Source organism: Ailuropoda melanoleuca, chromosome 10 (genome assembly GCF_002007445.2).
Source record: "Ailuropoda melanoleuca isolate Jingjing chromosome 10, ASM200744v2, whole genome shotgun sequence".
NCBI lineage: Eukaryota > Metazoa > Chordata > Mammalia > Carnivora > Ursidae > Ailuropoda > Ailuropoda melanoleuca.
In genome coordinates this window covers 92,756,118-92,771,775 of record NC_048227.1, presented here as the reverse complement: position 1 = coordinate 92,771,775, position 15,658 = coordinate 92,756,118, and the positions used below count along the sequence as shown (strand labels likewise).

The following is a 15,658-nucleotide window of genomic DNA, read 5'->3' as shown; positions in this document are numbered from 1 at the left end:
ATGCAGAGAAGATTCTAAGCAGAATTAGGAGCCAGAACTCAGGAATCTGGCAGAGGTGGGCTCAGGGCCCCTTTATGCCACTTGTGAACAGGATTCATCTTAATTTCTCTCATTTATAAAATAGGCAGTGATAAGCCTCCCAGAATTCTTAAGAAGGTAAAAAAAGACCTTGAATGTGAGACCTAAGGCCTGGTGGGCAACGGCGTCAGTGTGAGACACACAGGAAGCCAGGCCCTGACGGCCCCAGGTTCTGTGAGGAGCTCGGCGGAAAGACACATCCCTGCCTATCCTCCGAGAGGCCTACTCCTCCTGTCCACCCTGTTAGCTGTCACTGCCACAGCTCTCAGAGGATGATTCCGGACTTTATGAAGGTACTCAGGGTTGGCTACCACACGGGCATCCAACAGCTCATCGTTTTGAAGACAGGAAGATCCACAGGGACAGGGACCATGTCTGTTCCGCCCCACCCCTTGTATTCATGGTGCCCCACACAGGTCCCACACACGGGTCCCACCACATGGGCCCTCGGTAAACGTGCGTGTCATCCACGTGCCATGAAGATGTTTAGACTCTCCAACCCCATCGTTCCCAGCCCTATCGGTGGTATCTGAGTAAGCTGTAGGTGGGCCAGGCCACCCTGGGAAGCGTCTTGGTGGAGGACAGGTGGAAAGTGGGGAACACACCTCATGAAGGAAGGGCATCGCTTGTTTGTTCACTGCGTAGACTTGACCTTACTTAGCACACAGGAAGTGTGCAAATTTGCGGAGGACAGATTTGAGCATCTGACGGCCACTCTAAGGAATTGTTCGTTTGGTCCTCAGAGCAAAGTCCGAAGGCCTTATTGTGCAGCATAGGACTCTGCGTGGTTAGAGTCCTGATTTCCAGTTTGTGTGTGTGTCTCCATGCAGATACTGTGTGGAAAGGCCTCTCACAGCATCTGGTTCTCATCCTTTGACTTCCTCAGAGCACCTCAAATACTCTCCTCTCTCACGTGCCTGCACACCTTTGCACTGGTGGGTTCCTGTTTTGGGACTCTCTCTGCCCACCCCATGGACTCTTCCAGCTCCTACCCACCCTTCAATATTCAGTCCACGTGTCACTTCCTCTGGAAAGCCCTCCCGGCCTTCCTCCTCATCTTCCTTAGGCTGTGTGGCTGCTGAGCACACACAATCATAGGACTTGGCCCAGAAGATGGTAATCCCTGTATTACTCAGTCCTTCACTAAACTTCATGAAGACAATGGGCACTGTGCTATTCGTTTCCATGACTGTATTTCAGTAATGCTTACTTCTGATTACATGTGATATATTTTTAATTAGAAAATATGGAAAATGCAGATACAGAAGAAAGAGACAAAGAAATCATCCATACCCTCCCACACTCAGAAAAATTAGTCATATTTTGGGGCGCCTGGGTGGCTCAGTCTGTTAAGCATCTGCCTTCGGCTCAGGTCATGATCCCAGGGTCCGGGGATCGAGTCCCTCATTGGGCTTCCTGCTCAGTGGGGAGTCTGCTTCTCCCTCTGCCTGCCGCTCCCCCTGCTTGTGCTCTGACAAACAAATAAATAAAAATCTTTTGAAAAATAGTCATATTTTGGCTTACATCCCCCCACTTTTCTCTCTCTCTCTCTCACACTCCCACACACACACACACACACACACACTAGACACCCTTAGGTTTCTATGTCTGTTTTGTGTTGTGTTTTACGAAAAAGATGACTCTGAGATCGTTAGCTGCTCTACCTCCCACATTCACTGTCACTATCTGCGTCCCCAGAGCCTCTCTCACACGAACACACAGTACGCGCAGAAACAAAGCGCCTGCTGAGAGCCATGACCCTCTTTGAGCCGCACCACCGCCTCTAAGACAAACCTTGGAGCTCTCAATGGATAATGTTCAAACTATTTTAAAATCTCTTTTTCTATTAATATGTTTTGAACATTTCTCATGTCAACAAATATCCATCAAATAAAATACAATTATATTCATGATTCATTAGTATTCACGGAAGTAAGCCATGATTTTCTTAACGCCCTGAATCATTGGACATCAGCATGTTTCCAATTTTTCAACATCATAAACAATTTCTGATAAACAGTTTGTCATAAAATTTCTAACACATCTAACACATTCTTCTTTTTAGAATAAAATGATTAGATTATAGGACTCACAGGTAAAACGATGGGCATAACTTAGTTCTTTGATATATATTAACACTTTGCTCGGGAGAAACACTGTACATGATATTATTTTTAAAACTCACAAGTAGTATAAAAAGAGTGTCTGGGGGCACATGGGTGTCTCAGTCAGTTAAGCATCCACTTGATTTCGGCTCAGGTCGTGATCTCAGGGTCTTGAGATCAAGCCCCACGTCCGGCTCCTCACTCAGTAGGGAGTCTGCTTGAGAATCTCTCCCTCTCCCTCTGCCCCTCCCCCAACTCACGCATGCACTCTAAATACATACATACATAGATACATACATACCATCTTCAAAAAAAAGAGAGTGCCTACTTCCTCACACCATTGTCAACACCGAGCATTACAATATTCTTTTATACTGAGACAATTAAAAAGGACCCGTGCTGTGATAAACAGATATTTCCTGGTTGAAATCAATGGACGGATGCACTGATTCAACGTGTAAGGAAGAGCAAGGAACTGACATAGGAGGGAGCCGACTCTACCTGGGCCTGCAAAGGCTATAATCGAGAAGTCTGGGGGCAGAGAGAGCCAAAGAGGGGTTCAGAACTACGATTCGCATAAGGAGCTGTGATAAAGGCATAAAAGGTACAAAGAGACACAGGCGTTCAGAAGTGGGAGGACTCACCTTTGGCTGGGGAAACTGAGGCATGCTTCACTGAGGGGAGGAGCACCTGCCGTGAGTGTGGGGGCATTTCTGGGTTCCTCCCGGATGCTAGAAGGCCACTGTTTAGATGGCCCTGAGGCTCACTTCTTTCTCCCCCTGACCTTAGATGCCTGCCTTTTTGGACAGGCAAAGAGAGCTCGAGCTCAGGGGCTCCTGCCGCCCTGCTGAACAGCATGTGACACGAATCAACAGCAGCTTTCCGGCCCTCCTCTTTTCCAAGCTTGATTTCATAATCTCTCCAACATGCCTGCTCATACTTGGCTGGTCCAAGAAGTGATGCATTCAAGGTCACTCCCTACCTTGGGGGCAGTGCACTGGCTCTGGCCAGGGGATGTTCAAGATCAGCACTGATGACTATCACCAGTGACCCTCCAGCCAGGGGCCTTCTGGGCCCAGCCATCAGTTTAATGTGTTTTGTGTTTACAAAAAAAATTGGTCTCACTCTCTAAAGAAGTCAGAATTACATTTTGAAGTGTTTATGAGTTGTCAGAGTAACTATAGACAATGTGAAACACATTGTGGGTTTTTCTTTTTTAATTTCACAAAGGAATCAGGAAGGGACTCATCTGTTTAGTAAGAAATATTTTGCTCATTAGCTGGTGACATCATCGCCCTCTGAAATTAGGAGATTTTTGTCAGCATATGGACAAAAAGAGGAGATTCCATTCTTCTCCCAGAGGTGCAGTATAACACTGAAATAATCTCTCTGGCAGTTTCAAAATTAACTAGTTGTCGCCAGATTTGAAGAAAGAAGAGGAAGAGGAGAATATAATTATATGATACTTTTACTGTAAAAAGTATGTGAGAATTTGAGATAATATTACTGCCCCCCAGGGGCAAAGGCTTGTCAGCACTTAATTCATTTAAGAAACTGTTTAATAAACTAACTATAAAAACCAAAGGAACAGCAAAGGGCTGCTACATTCCACAATAAATTCTATTCTTTTTCTTAAACTCCTAAACTTTGCATTTTTAAAAAAAATCACTCCCAAATAAAGTTGCTAACTTCCCCATAGAAGGAGGGATAAAACAGGACTCCAGGAGTCCTACAGCCGAGTTTGAGGAGACTGGGATGACGCGTAACCCCAATTCTTCAAGTCGCCATGGAGCAGAGAAAATGCCTTCCCTTCTCCTCAAAGGGGTTGACGGGGATGAGAAAGAGAAGTGGAGGAAAGAGAACTGAATTCTCCCTTTACTCTGTAAATGGTTGGAAGATTCTTCTGCCTGAGATTATGTCACCCTGCCCCATAGGTCAGAGAACCCCACTGTTCACATAAATTAGCTGAGTTAAGGTAACAAAGACATGATGGGAAGCAGTCAAGAGCTGTCCAGGTCGCTCTGTTAAGAGTGGGCTAGTGTTACCCAAAGCAAATCCATGGTGCCAAGCACACTGAAGACTAAAGCAAAACACCAAACCCACTCATTCTCGAGCGCATTCAGTTCTCACATAGCCTGTGCCATGGAAAAAGGATGATTCAGAACAGAACTGCCAAGTAGGGCAATTACATATGCGTTTGAGGCTCTAGTTTCTGGAGCTGATAGTTTTCATCCCAAAAGCGGTAAGCTTCCTAAGGGATTGGGTGGTGTTTGCGAAGTCACATTACTTTTATGGCATCTGAGACTGACTGATTCACGGATCAGGCACGATGACTTCTTGGACGGCGCTACCAGACAACCTTCTCCAGGCATATGACGATGAAAAAATATAGAAAACTGAGAAAATCTACATGGCCATGGAGGGAAGGTACAGACACCAAGTTCTATCCTCCAACCAAAACTTAGGCCACAGAGCAACACAACCGTCTCTTGAAGCTGGAGGCAAATGGGCCAATTTCACCTCCTAGGGCCATGATCTATCACCTTAACAAATATGTCTGTATAACAAGTAATAAACAAACTCATTTTGATTGAATTGCTTCAATAAGCAAATTTACTTCCAAATTGAAGAACTCTAGGCTGAATCCTTAGAAAAGAATCATTCAGAGCCAGAAATGTTGTTTGTTGTCCTCTCCTTGGCTATCAAGTCATGATGATTGCTAAAAACCAGACCACAGAATATCCTTCCCACCACAACTTACAAAATAAGCAACAGCCTCCAAAAAACAAAATTACTAAAAACTAGCAAAAATATTCCACCAAGAGCACCCAAACAAGGAAATGCATATAATCTAATATATTAAGCTTTGAAACTTCACTGTCGGGGAACCTGGGTGGCTCAGTTGGTGAAGCTAGTGCCTTTGGCTTAGGTCATGATCCCAGAGTCCAGGGTCCTGGGATTGAGTCCTGCATCAGGCTCCTTGCTCAGCAGGGAGCCTGCTTCTCCCTCTGCCTGCTGCCCGCTCCCTCTGCTTGTGCTAATAAATAAATAAGATCTTAAAAATAAAACTTCATGGTCAAGGGAGGAAACAAATTTCTGAAGACCAAAGGAAAAGGCCTCACTACTCTAAAAGCCACATTGGTAGGAATCTCGAGAATTATCCTGTGGAATTTCAAATCTCAAAGGAAATAAACTGTGTGGCCTTCCTTTTTTTCTAATTTTTTTTATCTCAGACCAATGGAAATTGCTTCAGGAGAATAATGAGTGAAAGGATGGAAAGTTAGTAGTAAGGCTGATACTGAGTGACATAAAGCCTCTTAGAAATTCACCAGAATTGGGAGAAAGAAAAAAAAAAAGAAGAAGAAGAAGAAAGGAGAAAAAGAAATTCACCAGAATTGGGGAAATGACTTAAACGCAGACTGGCTATGGCCTACCCATTCCCCCACACCAGGTGGCATGAACTGTGGTGCAGCAGATTTAACACAATCTTGGGAGAGAGAAGGCAGAGCCCAGGTAACCTAGCAAAGACCACATTCCCCCTCAGGGGGGTATCCCCATTTCTCCGGCCATTACATCAGGCTATAGCAATATCAAACATGAATGGGCCACAAAACAAAGCCCTCAACTGTAGCTTGGAAGAAGGGAAACAATTTCTTGTCAGACAGCGTGACGAACAGGTCAAAAAGTGATCCTCATTATATCAGCATGAGCAGAAAATCTGACCTGAGCTACCCAGGCGTGATCAAGGTGAAAGGAAATGTATGACAATATTCAAGCAAACTTACGGCAAGGGGGAAAAAAAAGAGAGAGAGAAAGCATGGAAGAACACAAAGATCCTATCTTTTGATCCCATCTCTCTATCAGATTAAAATACAACTCAAGGAGCAGGAAGAAAGTCCTAACACTAGCTTCACTCTATAAAATAATTTAGTAAGAACACGAATTCAATTAAATGAGACTTCAAAGACAAGATGAAAATCATTAATGATATTAATTTAAAAATTGCAGTCGTAAGAAAAGAGAGGACCAAAACAATCTATTGCAGAACTACTTGTAAGCAAGAATGAACAAAGAACCAGGATCTGTACCCTAGAAGTCAAAATACTGATATAGAGAAAAGCTGTATAATATATTAAAATCCATTTCCTCCCATGGTCCACGTTTTAAGATTTACCAGCTCTTCGCCTAAGCTCAAGTCTTGCTGCTATCTCTACCTGACACATGTTTCTCTTCCTTCTCCTGGTGAGCTCTTACTGGACTCAGGCCACCTTCTCTGGCAAGGCTTCCCACACTCTCCTCACTGGGGCTTAATGGACTTTGTGTGTATACTTAACACACTAGGTAGAAATATTCCAATTAAATCCTCAACCATGCTATCCACTTGTCTGTTTCTTCCCGTCAAACACAAATCCCTATATATAGGGACTGGCCCGTCGTAGGGACTCAGTAACGTTTGCACAACAAATAGGTAAAAGAATGCTCCCAACAGCGTTCTTTCACCTACATGCTGGGTCAAAAGTGGAGGGCAAGAAATCCTTTTAGGAACTAATTATGCAATGCTATTAGCATTATACCAGTAACAGTACAATCAGTAAGGGATGACAGAGGGTGTGGTGTGGTACAAAGACTGAAAGGAACAAGGAACAAGGAGAAGAAAATAAAGGGGTATTTCTACAGACATTATTCTGTCAATAGAATTTGAATTAGAATTTGGTTGTATTAAAATATTGCTTTCCAAATGAGCGTCATTGTCTGATGACTGACTATAGTGCTAAGAGTTTTGTTTTTAAGATTTATTCATTTTAGAGAGAGTGCAAGCAGGGGGAGGGGCAGATGGAGAGCGAGAGGGAGAATCCTCAAGCAGACTCCCCAGTGAGCGGGGAGCCTGACCTGGGCCTCCATCCCAGGATCCTGAGATCATGACCTCAGCTAAAAATCAAGAACTAGACACTTAACCGACTGAGCCACCCAGGCACTCTAAGGGCTTTGATAAAATAGGTAACTGGTAACTTTAGATTCAAATGGACTCGAACGAAGTGATGGGCAGCCTATGACCTGCATCTTGGCTTAGGCTAGAGGTGGCCCTAAGTCCAGATCCTACTCTTGAACCACAGTAAGGGCCGGGTTCTTTCTAACCCATCCATTACATAAGATCTGGCACCAGGGCAAAAGATTCAAGGAGGAATTAACATGTGAAAAATCTCATTTAATAAGTGATGGAAATCCTCTCTTACCCCAAACTCCCCGAGGTTACTTCCAAAAGCAAAACAAAAACTGGTGTTGCAAATCTAAATGCCACTCTTTCACCCAGATTACATTACAAATACCTTTACTTCGATACAATCAGCTAGCAGGGAAAATGTGGTACGTCCTGTTTGGTACTCACGTACTGGGCTGGACACATAAACCTGCCATTTTTATAAACCAAAAGCTAGTAACTCCAGTTTCATCTGATTCAACCTAATAAAAGAAACAACAAACCAGAATGTATCCAAAAGCTACCTTAAATTTTTTAAATGTTAAAAATAGGTTCCCTCAGCTCATGTAGTTCCTGGGTATCTTGTCATTATTTATTTTATTTTTGTTCACGTGGCCCCTGCTATGCTCAGGAGGGTCTGGAGGCAGCAGCCTCGACTCTGTGTAACTGTACAGACTGGTGGAGACAGAGATGCATCTGGTTAGTCTGCCAGGTACGAACAGCCACGTCCCCAGTGACTTCTGGGCCGGCCACGAGAGCACTCTCCACCACGACAGGCCCAGAAGCCCACACCCACACACTCATGAGTCCACCTCACAGCACGGCATGGCCCTAGATAACTTCAGAACAATTAAGTGCTTATTCTTCCTAAACAGTAATCCCAAAGTACAGCATGATCACTGAAATCATATGGACCCACCCCTAAAGCCACTTACAGAATAACACCTTCTGAAACAAAAGATAAACTGATTATGCGTTTGGTAAAAGCATAACTAAGTAAACATACGCTAGCTGCAGTAAGCTTGTTCTGACAACTCTAGCCGATCTGTGTAACACATCAGCATTTACTAGCATGTTCATGACATGTCCAAAAAATAGCACTTTCATGGGAACTCAAGTATTTTAAGAGTTAACGGTTAACGGGAAGGTAAACAAAAGTAATAGAAACTGGCTTTCACCGGGTATTTTGTGCCATTCAATTCTTGCAACACCTGTATGGGGTAGATACACTTGTCCCTGCTTTCCAGATGAGAAAACAGAGGCACGAACTGACGAGACAACTTTCCCACAGACGCAGAGCTAACAGGTGCTAGGGCTGGACCTGAACCTGAAGTCCGCCTCCAACTTAACCGGCTCCCCCACCCAAGCTGGCAAGGGCCGGCACCTGGCTTTCCGAGGGCAGAGCCTCCTTCCGGGCTGTTTAGAGACCATGATCTTAAGGCACTCCCAGAAAATGTGCGCCTCAAACTCTGGCCTCTGTCCCAGGGAGAAGGCTGGGGATGCGAGGGGAGTGTGGGATTCATGACACAGCGTCATCTAAACAATGGTTCTTGGTCGACTTACATGCAGTCAGAACAAAATTCATTTTCTCAAGAGACTTCACTATGCGTGTTGTTCCGATGGACTGATTTTGCCTCCTGGACTCACCATAAGCTGCAGGTCTAAGGAATCATGACTCTGGCCCTTCTGAAGGGAATTTTAATATGCCCCTGTTTTACTAGCATTTTAGTTTGAAAATCACTTTCATTGAAATTAAGAGTAGTATTTCTTCCTGTACCTTCCCACCCAGCCAAATAAAAAAGAAATCTATAGAAAGTATCTATAAAAGTCTGAATAATCATCTGAAGGCTTCAAGTGTGAATGAGAAGACCAGAAAAGTTATTTTTAACATAGTTACGTTTAGAAAGATTTAGAAAAGTGCTCATTCTGGCACCATGTCACATAACCTGGTATAAAGAATTGCCGCTATCTGTCCCAGGGATGCAGGGTATCAACGCCCTCTGGGAAATCACTGCTGGCCGGGTTTCTCTTGCTCCTGGGCCTCTTACAAGTCAAATGAGTAAGGCACCTCTGTTTAGGAAATAAAGAGCTGAAGCACACGCCCAACCACCCTGCATTCAAGCCCAGCTAACAGAACCAGCAAAGCTTCAACGAGCAGAACCATCTTCTAGCCACAAGTCAAAAGTTACTTTGCCAATTAGAATTCTATGAAGCTGAAACCCATATATTAAGAGTTATGAAAAAAAAAAAACCACTCCTCTAGGAAAAGAGACATAAAGAAAAAATGTATACACCATTAAAAGCAAACTATAGGGGCACCTGGGTGGCTCAGCTGATTGGGTGTCTTGACTCTTGATTTCAGCTCAGGTCAGGATACTGAGCCCTGCCACAGGAGCCGGCTTACTCTTCCCCTCCCTCTGCCCTTCCCCCTACTTCCTCTCTGCCCCCCTCAAAATAAGCGCAAACAGTTTATCCAGAAATTTAAGTTATTTTTATGCTTGGAATCTACCCTCTCTTCAATTTCCTTGTTAAAAACCAAGATAGAAGAGAAACAGTCTAAGGGAAGCCAACCATTTTCACAGAAAACCTTTACTGTACCCATAATACACAGAATTCCTTTACCGTACTGTACCCCATTCTGTGTTAAGTGACTGAACTGTGAGCCTTTTCTTTGGCCATAACAGAAATCAAGTCATTCACAACAAGAACCATTACAAAAGTTAACTTTGGGGGCACCTGTGTGGCTCAGTCGGTTAAGCGTTTGCCTTCAGTTCAGGTCATGATCTCAGAGTCCTGGGATGGAGCCCCACATCGGGCTCCTTGCTCAGTGGGGGGGGGGGGTCTGCTTCTCCCTCTCCCTTCGCCCCCTCCCCTGGCTTGTGCTCTCTCTCAAATAAATAAATAAAATCTCAAAAAAAAAAAAAAGTAACTTTGTGGAACGCTCTCCTGGCTTTCTGTACATTATCTTTTAGGAAGTTCTAGTTTGGACTAAGGCTGTGGCAACCTCTCCTTTCAAAATATCAGACCTGGAGCCTCTGGCTTGAGGGCAATGGCTGCACGTAAGGCAGGTGAAATGACTCTGAAGAGCTAAGTAAAACCTGTCTGGCAGTGAGGGACAAGTTTACAGTTTATAACTTTAGGAAGCCCCAAAAAGATTTAACAGTCTTGCCATATACGAACCAAAACACCTCCTCACAAGGGGATATTTTAGTTGAGACCTTGAAAGTCCTCAATCAAGGAAACACTTAAAATAGTATTTTGTCAGAAGTGAGAAAAGTGATCACTTGACGTTGTGTCTCTGTTGCCCAAACTCTGGGACACAGTTTGACCCACGGCGCTCTCTTGTGCCTCAAACCAGGTTAGTGGCAAAATACATTCCGAGCTGGCTGGAAGGAAAGGCTACGAAGAGACACACAGGTGGATGAAAGGTGCTGTAACGCTACAGCCCTCCTTGCACCAATACTTCCCAACTAAATTTCCCCAAATAGAGAAGATCAATCATAAAATGATGGCTTGTGTTACAAAAGAACTCGCTTCGCGAAACATTTTACCAGAGCTGCTTCCCCTAGTGAGGAGCTCCAGAGACAGAAACTAACTCCAGTTGTTTCTGGAACACGTTTTTGTATCAAGTGAAACAAACAAACGGGACCAAAATGAATGTCTGCAATGGACTTTAAGGGCTCCAGTGTGTTATTAGCCTTGCTGTTGCTTTAATTTCTCTTGCACGTCATACATTTTTAAAAATAACTTAAATCATGTCATAATTAAACAATTTACAATTTGACATTTTTTGAAAGATGTTTCACTGCAAGCCTTCTCAAGAATATTTAAGAACCAAATACAGATCACCAACTTTCACCTACCAATTTTCTAGAAACATAAAAATTATGATCTACTTTGTAGATCTTGGATACCAGTCTTTTATCTGTAGTGTCATTTGCAAATATATTCTCCCATTCCGTGGGCTGCCTCTGAGAAACAAACTGAGGGCTTCAGAGGGGAGGGGGGGTGAGGGAATGGGATAGGCTGGTGATGGGTAGTAAGGAGGGCATGTATTTCATGGTGCACTGATATGTAACTAATCAATCATCGAACCTTACATCAAAAACCAGGGATGTACTGTATGGTGACTAACATAATAAAAAAAATTATGATCTACTAAAAACATACTCCTTGAGTAAAAATCTATCAACCCCAGGAGGATGGAGAGCATAATTTCATTAAACATTTTCTTAACCAGAAGGTAAACTGAACCTCAAAGCACAAAGTCGAAAGCTTAAAATGAGAACTCTTACAACCTCCCCCTGCAGGAGGCAAAGGAAAACAAAATTTATCAAAATAAAATGAAAAATAGTAAAACAAATGTTCGGATATTTAATAAGGAGTCAAGTTAGGTACTCAAACCAGAAACTCTTTTTAAAACTCTAATACTCACAACAGAAGTTTGTTATTAAGGAGAAACAGCAGAGAACACATTCTTCTCTGGCAAAGAGAAAGCTATTTTTCACTCTCCTGGTAACTATCTTTAGTACTTTACATTCTTGGAAACCAGGAATGTGAATATGGATTTACTGTGAAGCAACACGCAATTATCTAATGTCAGTTATGGGGGTGGGGGAGTCTATGAAATCAATGCAAATGAAATCCTAAAGCACGGCAGGCATCAATATAGGCATTGAGTCTCGTGACAAAGGGCTTGTGATCCCTGAAACTTCCATGGCCTGGACATTCCCAACTATGGCCAGTGGGCTATTTACATCTCAGTGTAGAAAAGAATCAATAGAAAACTGAAAAGCCCTGGCGTTTGCACAAAAGATAATCAAAACGCCTGACCCACAGCGGCTCGAGTAGGACACAGTGGGAATTATCTGAAATTAATTACTCCGCTATCAGGCGAATGTAGCGTAATTGGGAAGGAATATTTTGGCTGGAGTTTCTTGCTGAGCCTCCATAAAAACACAGGACAGGTTAAAGTAGGGTAAGAGGGGCGAGCGTCACGTACATGAAGACTGCAATCAGGTTCAAGCAAACTTCGGTGCCAACGGTGGTCAGCTGCAGGAACGCGCAGCGTGACTGGAGATGGGTGTGGGCTGTTTGCACACAGCCAGCTAGCAAAATATGCAGGGTAAATAATATCGCCTCAGAAAACTCCATCGCTGAAGGGCCTGTCTTCACCTACGTCTCTCAGCAGAAAGTCACTCTGGAGCTTCTGGAAGATTGTGCTGGAAATGGAGGGTACATATGGTATTCCTGGCCCTTCATCCAACTGGAACAGGCTGAATTTATTTTTTCGTCATCTATGAAGAAACGGTTCGCTAAGAAGCTAATACTGTGAGTGTGTACATGACATCTCAAGTCTGTGTGAGCACATGTGGGGGTGATTTTAACCTCTGCACTGCTGGGTAAACTCCGCCGGGACAGGGCCTGTCTCTTACTCCTTTACCTTTGTAACCCATCTATAGCATTAAGCTTGGTATACAGCAAGCGCTTGCTAGATGTCTCCTCAAAGAACAAACAAATGCTCAAGGGAATGAATGTCCAACTTCTAAGAAGTACACACTTTCTTCTGACAATTTATACCACGGTGATGGTTCTGATTTACCGTCTGAAGGGGTAATAACTAAAAACCAGTATCTAATAATGCTTTCTGAGTAGCTCATTCAAAACCACTATCGTACTCAATTTAGAGTAACTTTTTCTAAATACGATGGGCCTCTCTCCCTGCTGTCTGAGAGTGTGAGGTTTTATTACAGTCCTGTTTTTCTGACTGGACAGTCTTATAACCTCCCCCTTGACTCAGATACTATTAATCAGGACAGTATACTGTGAGTGTGATACTAAAGGACCCACTATGGACAACTGAGTCCTTGTGTTCTCCCCAAGTTGGGTTTGAATCACATCAGTGCTGAGTTACTGCATTTATTCTTCATGATTCTTTAGGTTCATGATTTACATTTATATCATGCTGTCTTTAGGACAAGGGGATAAGAAACCCAAAAAGGCACATTGAAATCCATGAACACAGTTCTTTTGATTACCTCATAGTCCCAGCGCACAATGCCGGTTAGCATATGATACATTTATTATTATAAAGTGTAACGTGTCAGTCTCTCACACAAAAGCAAACCAAGCAGGGCTTTCACATTAACAATCCCCTGGGGCTCGCTCTTTCCTTTCCTTTCCTTTTCCCTTTTCCTTCCCTCCTTCCTTCCTTCCTCCTTCCTCCTTCCTTCCTCTTTCGCTGAAATGGAAATCTGGTGCTTGACTCAGGAAATCAGGGACAAGAAGGTCGTGGAAGGCTTTTATTTACCTGATAAGCCATCATCTGTTGCTTAGATGCAAAGAAGGTGTAAAAACAGAGGCTGTGGTTGTAGGACATGAAACATGCTCTTTGAACAGCCAGGAAAGATGAACATTTAAATACAACTCTGTCCACTAAATATTTCTCGAACATGTCATTTGAACTGGACACTGAGTTACACACTCATTGGAGACACAAAGATAATGTAGCATGCCTTTCTTGCTCAAGGAGCTCACGATTCCCAAGGAGGCTAAAATGTATACAATGAATTCCGATATTCCAGGAATAATGGTCAGGTTTTGTATACAAAGCTAGCTTAACAAAGCACAGAATAGGAAGCAATAAAATATACTTAAGGAGGCTAAAGGAAATTTCAGAGGAGATGGCAGTTGGACTTTATCTTTAAGGACACATAGAATTTTACCTGAAAAAAATCTGGAGGAAGATATTTTAGAGGAAATTGCATGAATTAAAGTATATGAAAATACAAGGTGTGTTCAGTAACACAGGCAGGGTCCAGTGTGGATGGAATGGAGGCTCTTAGGGGCGGGGATGGCAGAGGAGAGCGGATATATTGATTAAAGCCAGAATGCAAAGTGTCCTAAGTGTGCCAAAATGTTTGGAATTTATCTCACAGATCTGGAAAACCATCAGGCTTTTTGAAGACAGGGGATTGCAAGAGAAGAGGTAAGTTCTGGAGAGATGACTACCTGTACAGAGCATGGGCATGAGAAGACAAGAAGCTGAAGACAGGAAGACATGGAGGTAGAGCTGCTTCCAGATTTTAAGGAAGAAAGAACCTAACAAACAAACCAGCTACATAATAAATGAAAAAGGACAACTCCCTCCATTCTCACTCCATGAAGTCGGACGATGGCATCACAACGTATCTGCTTGAAACTCGCAACTCTAATTCCCACGATCCCTGTGGAACTCCTAGGAAGCGCTGTTTGGTCACATTAAAATAGCATGAATAATAAAAGTCATCCAAATTGGAAAAGAAGTAAAACTGCCTCTGTTCACAGATGACACGATCTCCTATGGGGAAAACCCTGAAGAGTCTACCACACAAAAACTGTAGAGATAAGAAACAAATTCAACAAAGTTGCAGGACACAAAATCAACATGTGAAAATGAGTTCCATTTTTATACTCTAGCAATGAACAATGTGAAAAAAGAAAATAAGAAAACAATTTCATTTATAATAGCATCAAAAAAAAAATACTTGGAAATAAACTTAACCAAGGAGGTAAGCCGTGTACACTGAAAATTACAAAACATTGCTGAGAGAAATTAAAGAAGACATAAAGAAGTGTAAAGATACCCTATGTACATAGATCGGAAGAACTTCATATTATTAAGATGACAATACTACCCAAATCAACTACAGACCCACCACTGCAATCCCTAACAAAACTTCATGGCATCGTTTGAATAGAAAAACCCATCTTAAAATTCACATGAAATCTCAGGGACCTGAATGGCTAACATGATCTGAAAAAGAACCATCCAGTTAAAGGGCTCACATGTCTTGATTTCAAAACTTACTACAAAGCTACATTAATCAGAAGAGTATAATACCTACACAGGACAGACATATAACCCAATGGAATAAAATAAGAGAGCCCAGAAATAAAACCTAGCATACATGGTCAACTAATTTTGGAAAAGGATGCCAAGACCAGCCAATGAGAAAAGAACAATCTTTTCAACAAACAGTTCTGGGAAAACAGGGTATCTATCTGCAAAAGAATGAAGCTGGACCTATATGTTAAATCATATATAAACATAAACTTAGAATGGGTCAAAGACCTAAACTTAAGAGCTGAAACTATAAAACTCTTAAAAGAAAACAGGAGAAAATCTTCATGACACTGGATTTGGCAATGATTTCTTCAATATGACACCAAAAGCACACGGAACAAAAGCAAACGTAAATTGGACTTCAAACTTAAAAAACTTTTATGCATCAAAAGACATTATCAAGAAAGTGAAAAGGGAACCCTAAAATGAAAGAAACTATTTATAAATCACGTATCTGATAAGGGATTAATAGCCAGAATATACAAAGAACTCCTACAATTCAACAACCAACAATAAAATAACCCAATTCAAGAATGAGCAAAGAATATGAACAGACATTTCTTTAAGGAATATATATATATATATATATATATATATATATATATATATATA

The 15,658-nt window shown here is 42.4% G+C and overlaps 1 protein-coding gene across 5 annotated transcripts in view; it reads right to left on the bottom strand.

Moving 5' to 3' along the window:
- The window catches only part of SASH1 (SAM and SH3 domain containing 1), a 242,493-nt gene that overhangs the window by 46,688 nt on the left and 180,147 nt on the right, over window positions 1-15,658 (bottom strand). The window contains exon 1 of one of the 5 annotated variants that reach the window (XM_019801026.2): window positions 2,828-3,486. The exons of the other annotated variants lie outside the window; for them this stretch is intronic. Coding sequence (XP_019656585.1) covers window positions 2,828-2,851 — 24 coding nt within the window. The 5' untranslated portion in view covers window positions 2,852-3,486. Of the gene's footprint in view, window positions 1-2,827; window positions 3,487-15,658 lie in introns of those variants that run through there. 5 annotated transcript variants of the gene reach the window in all.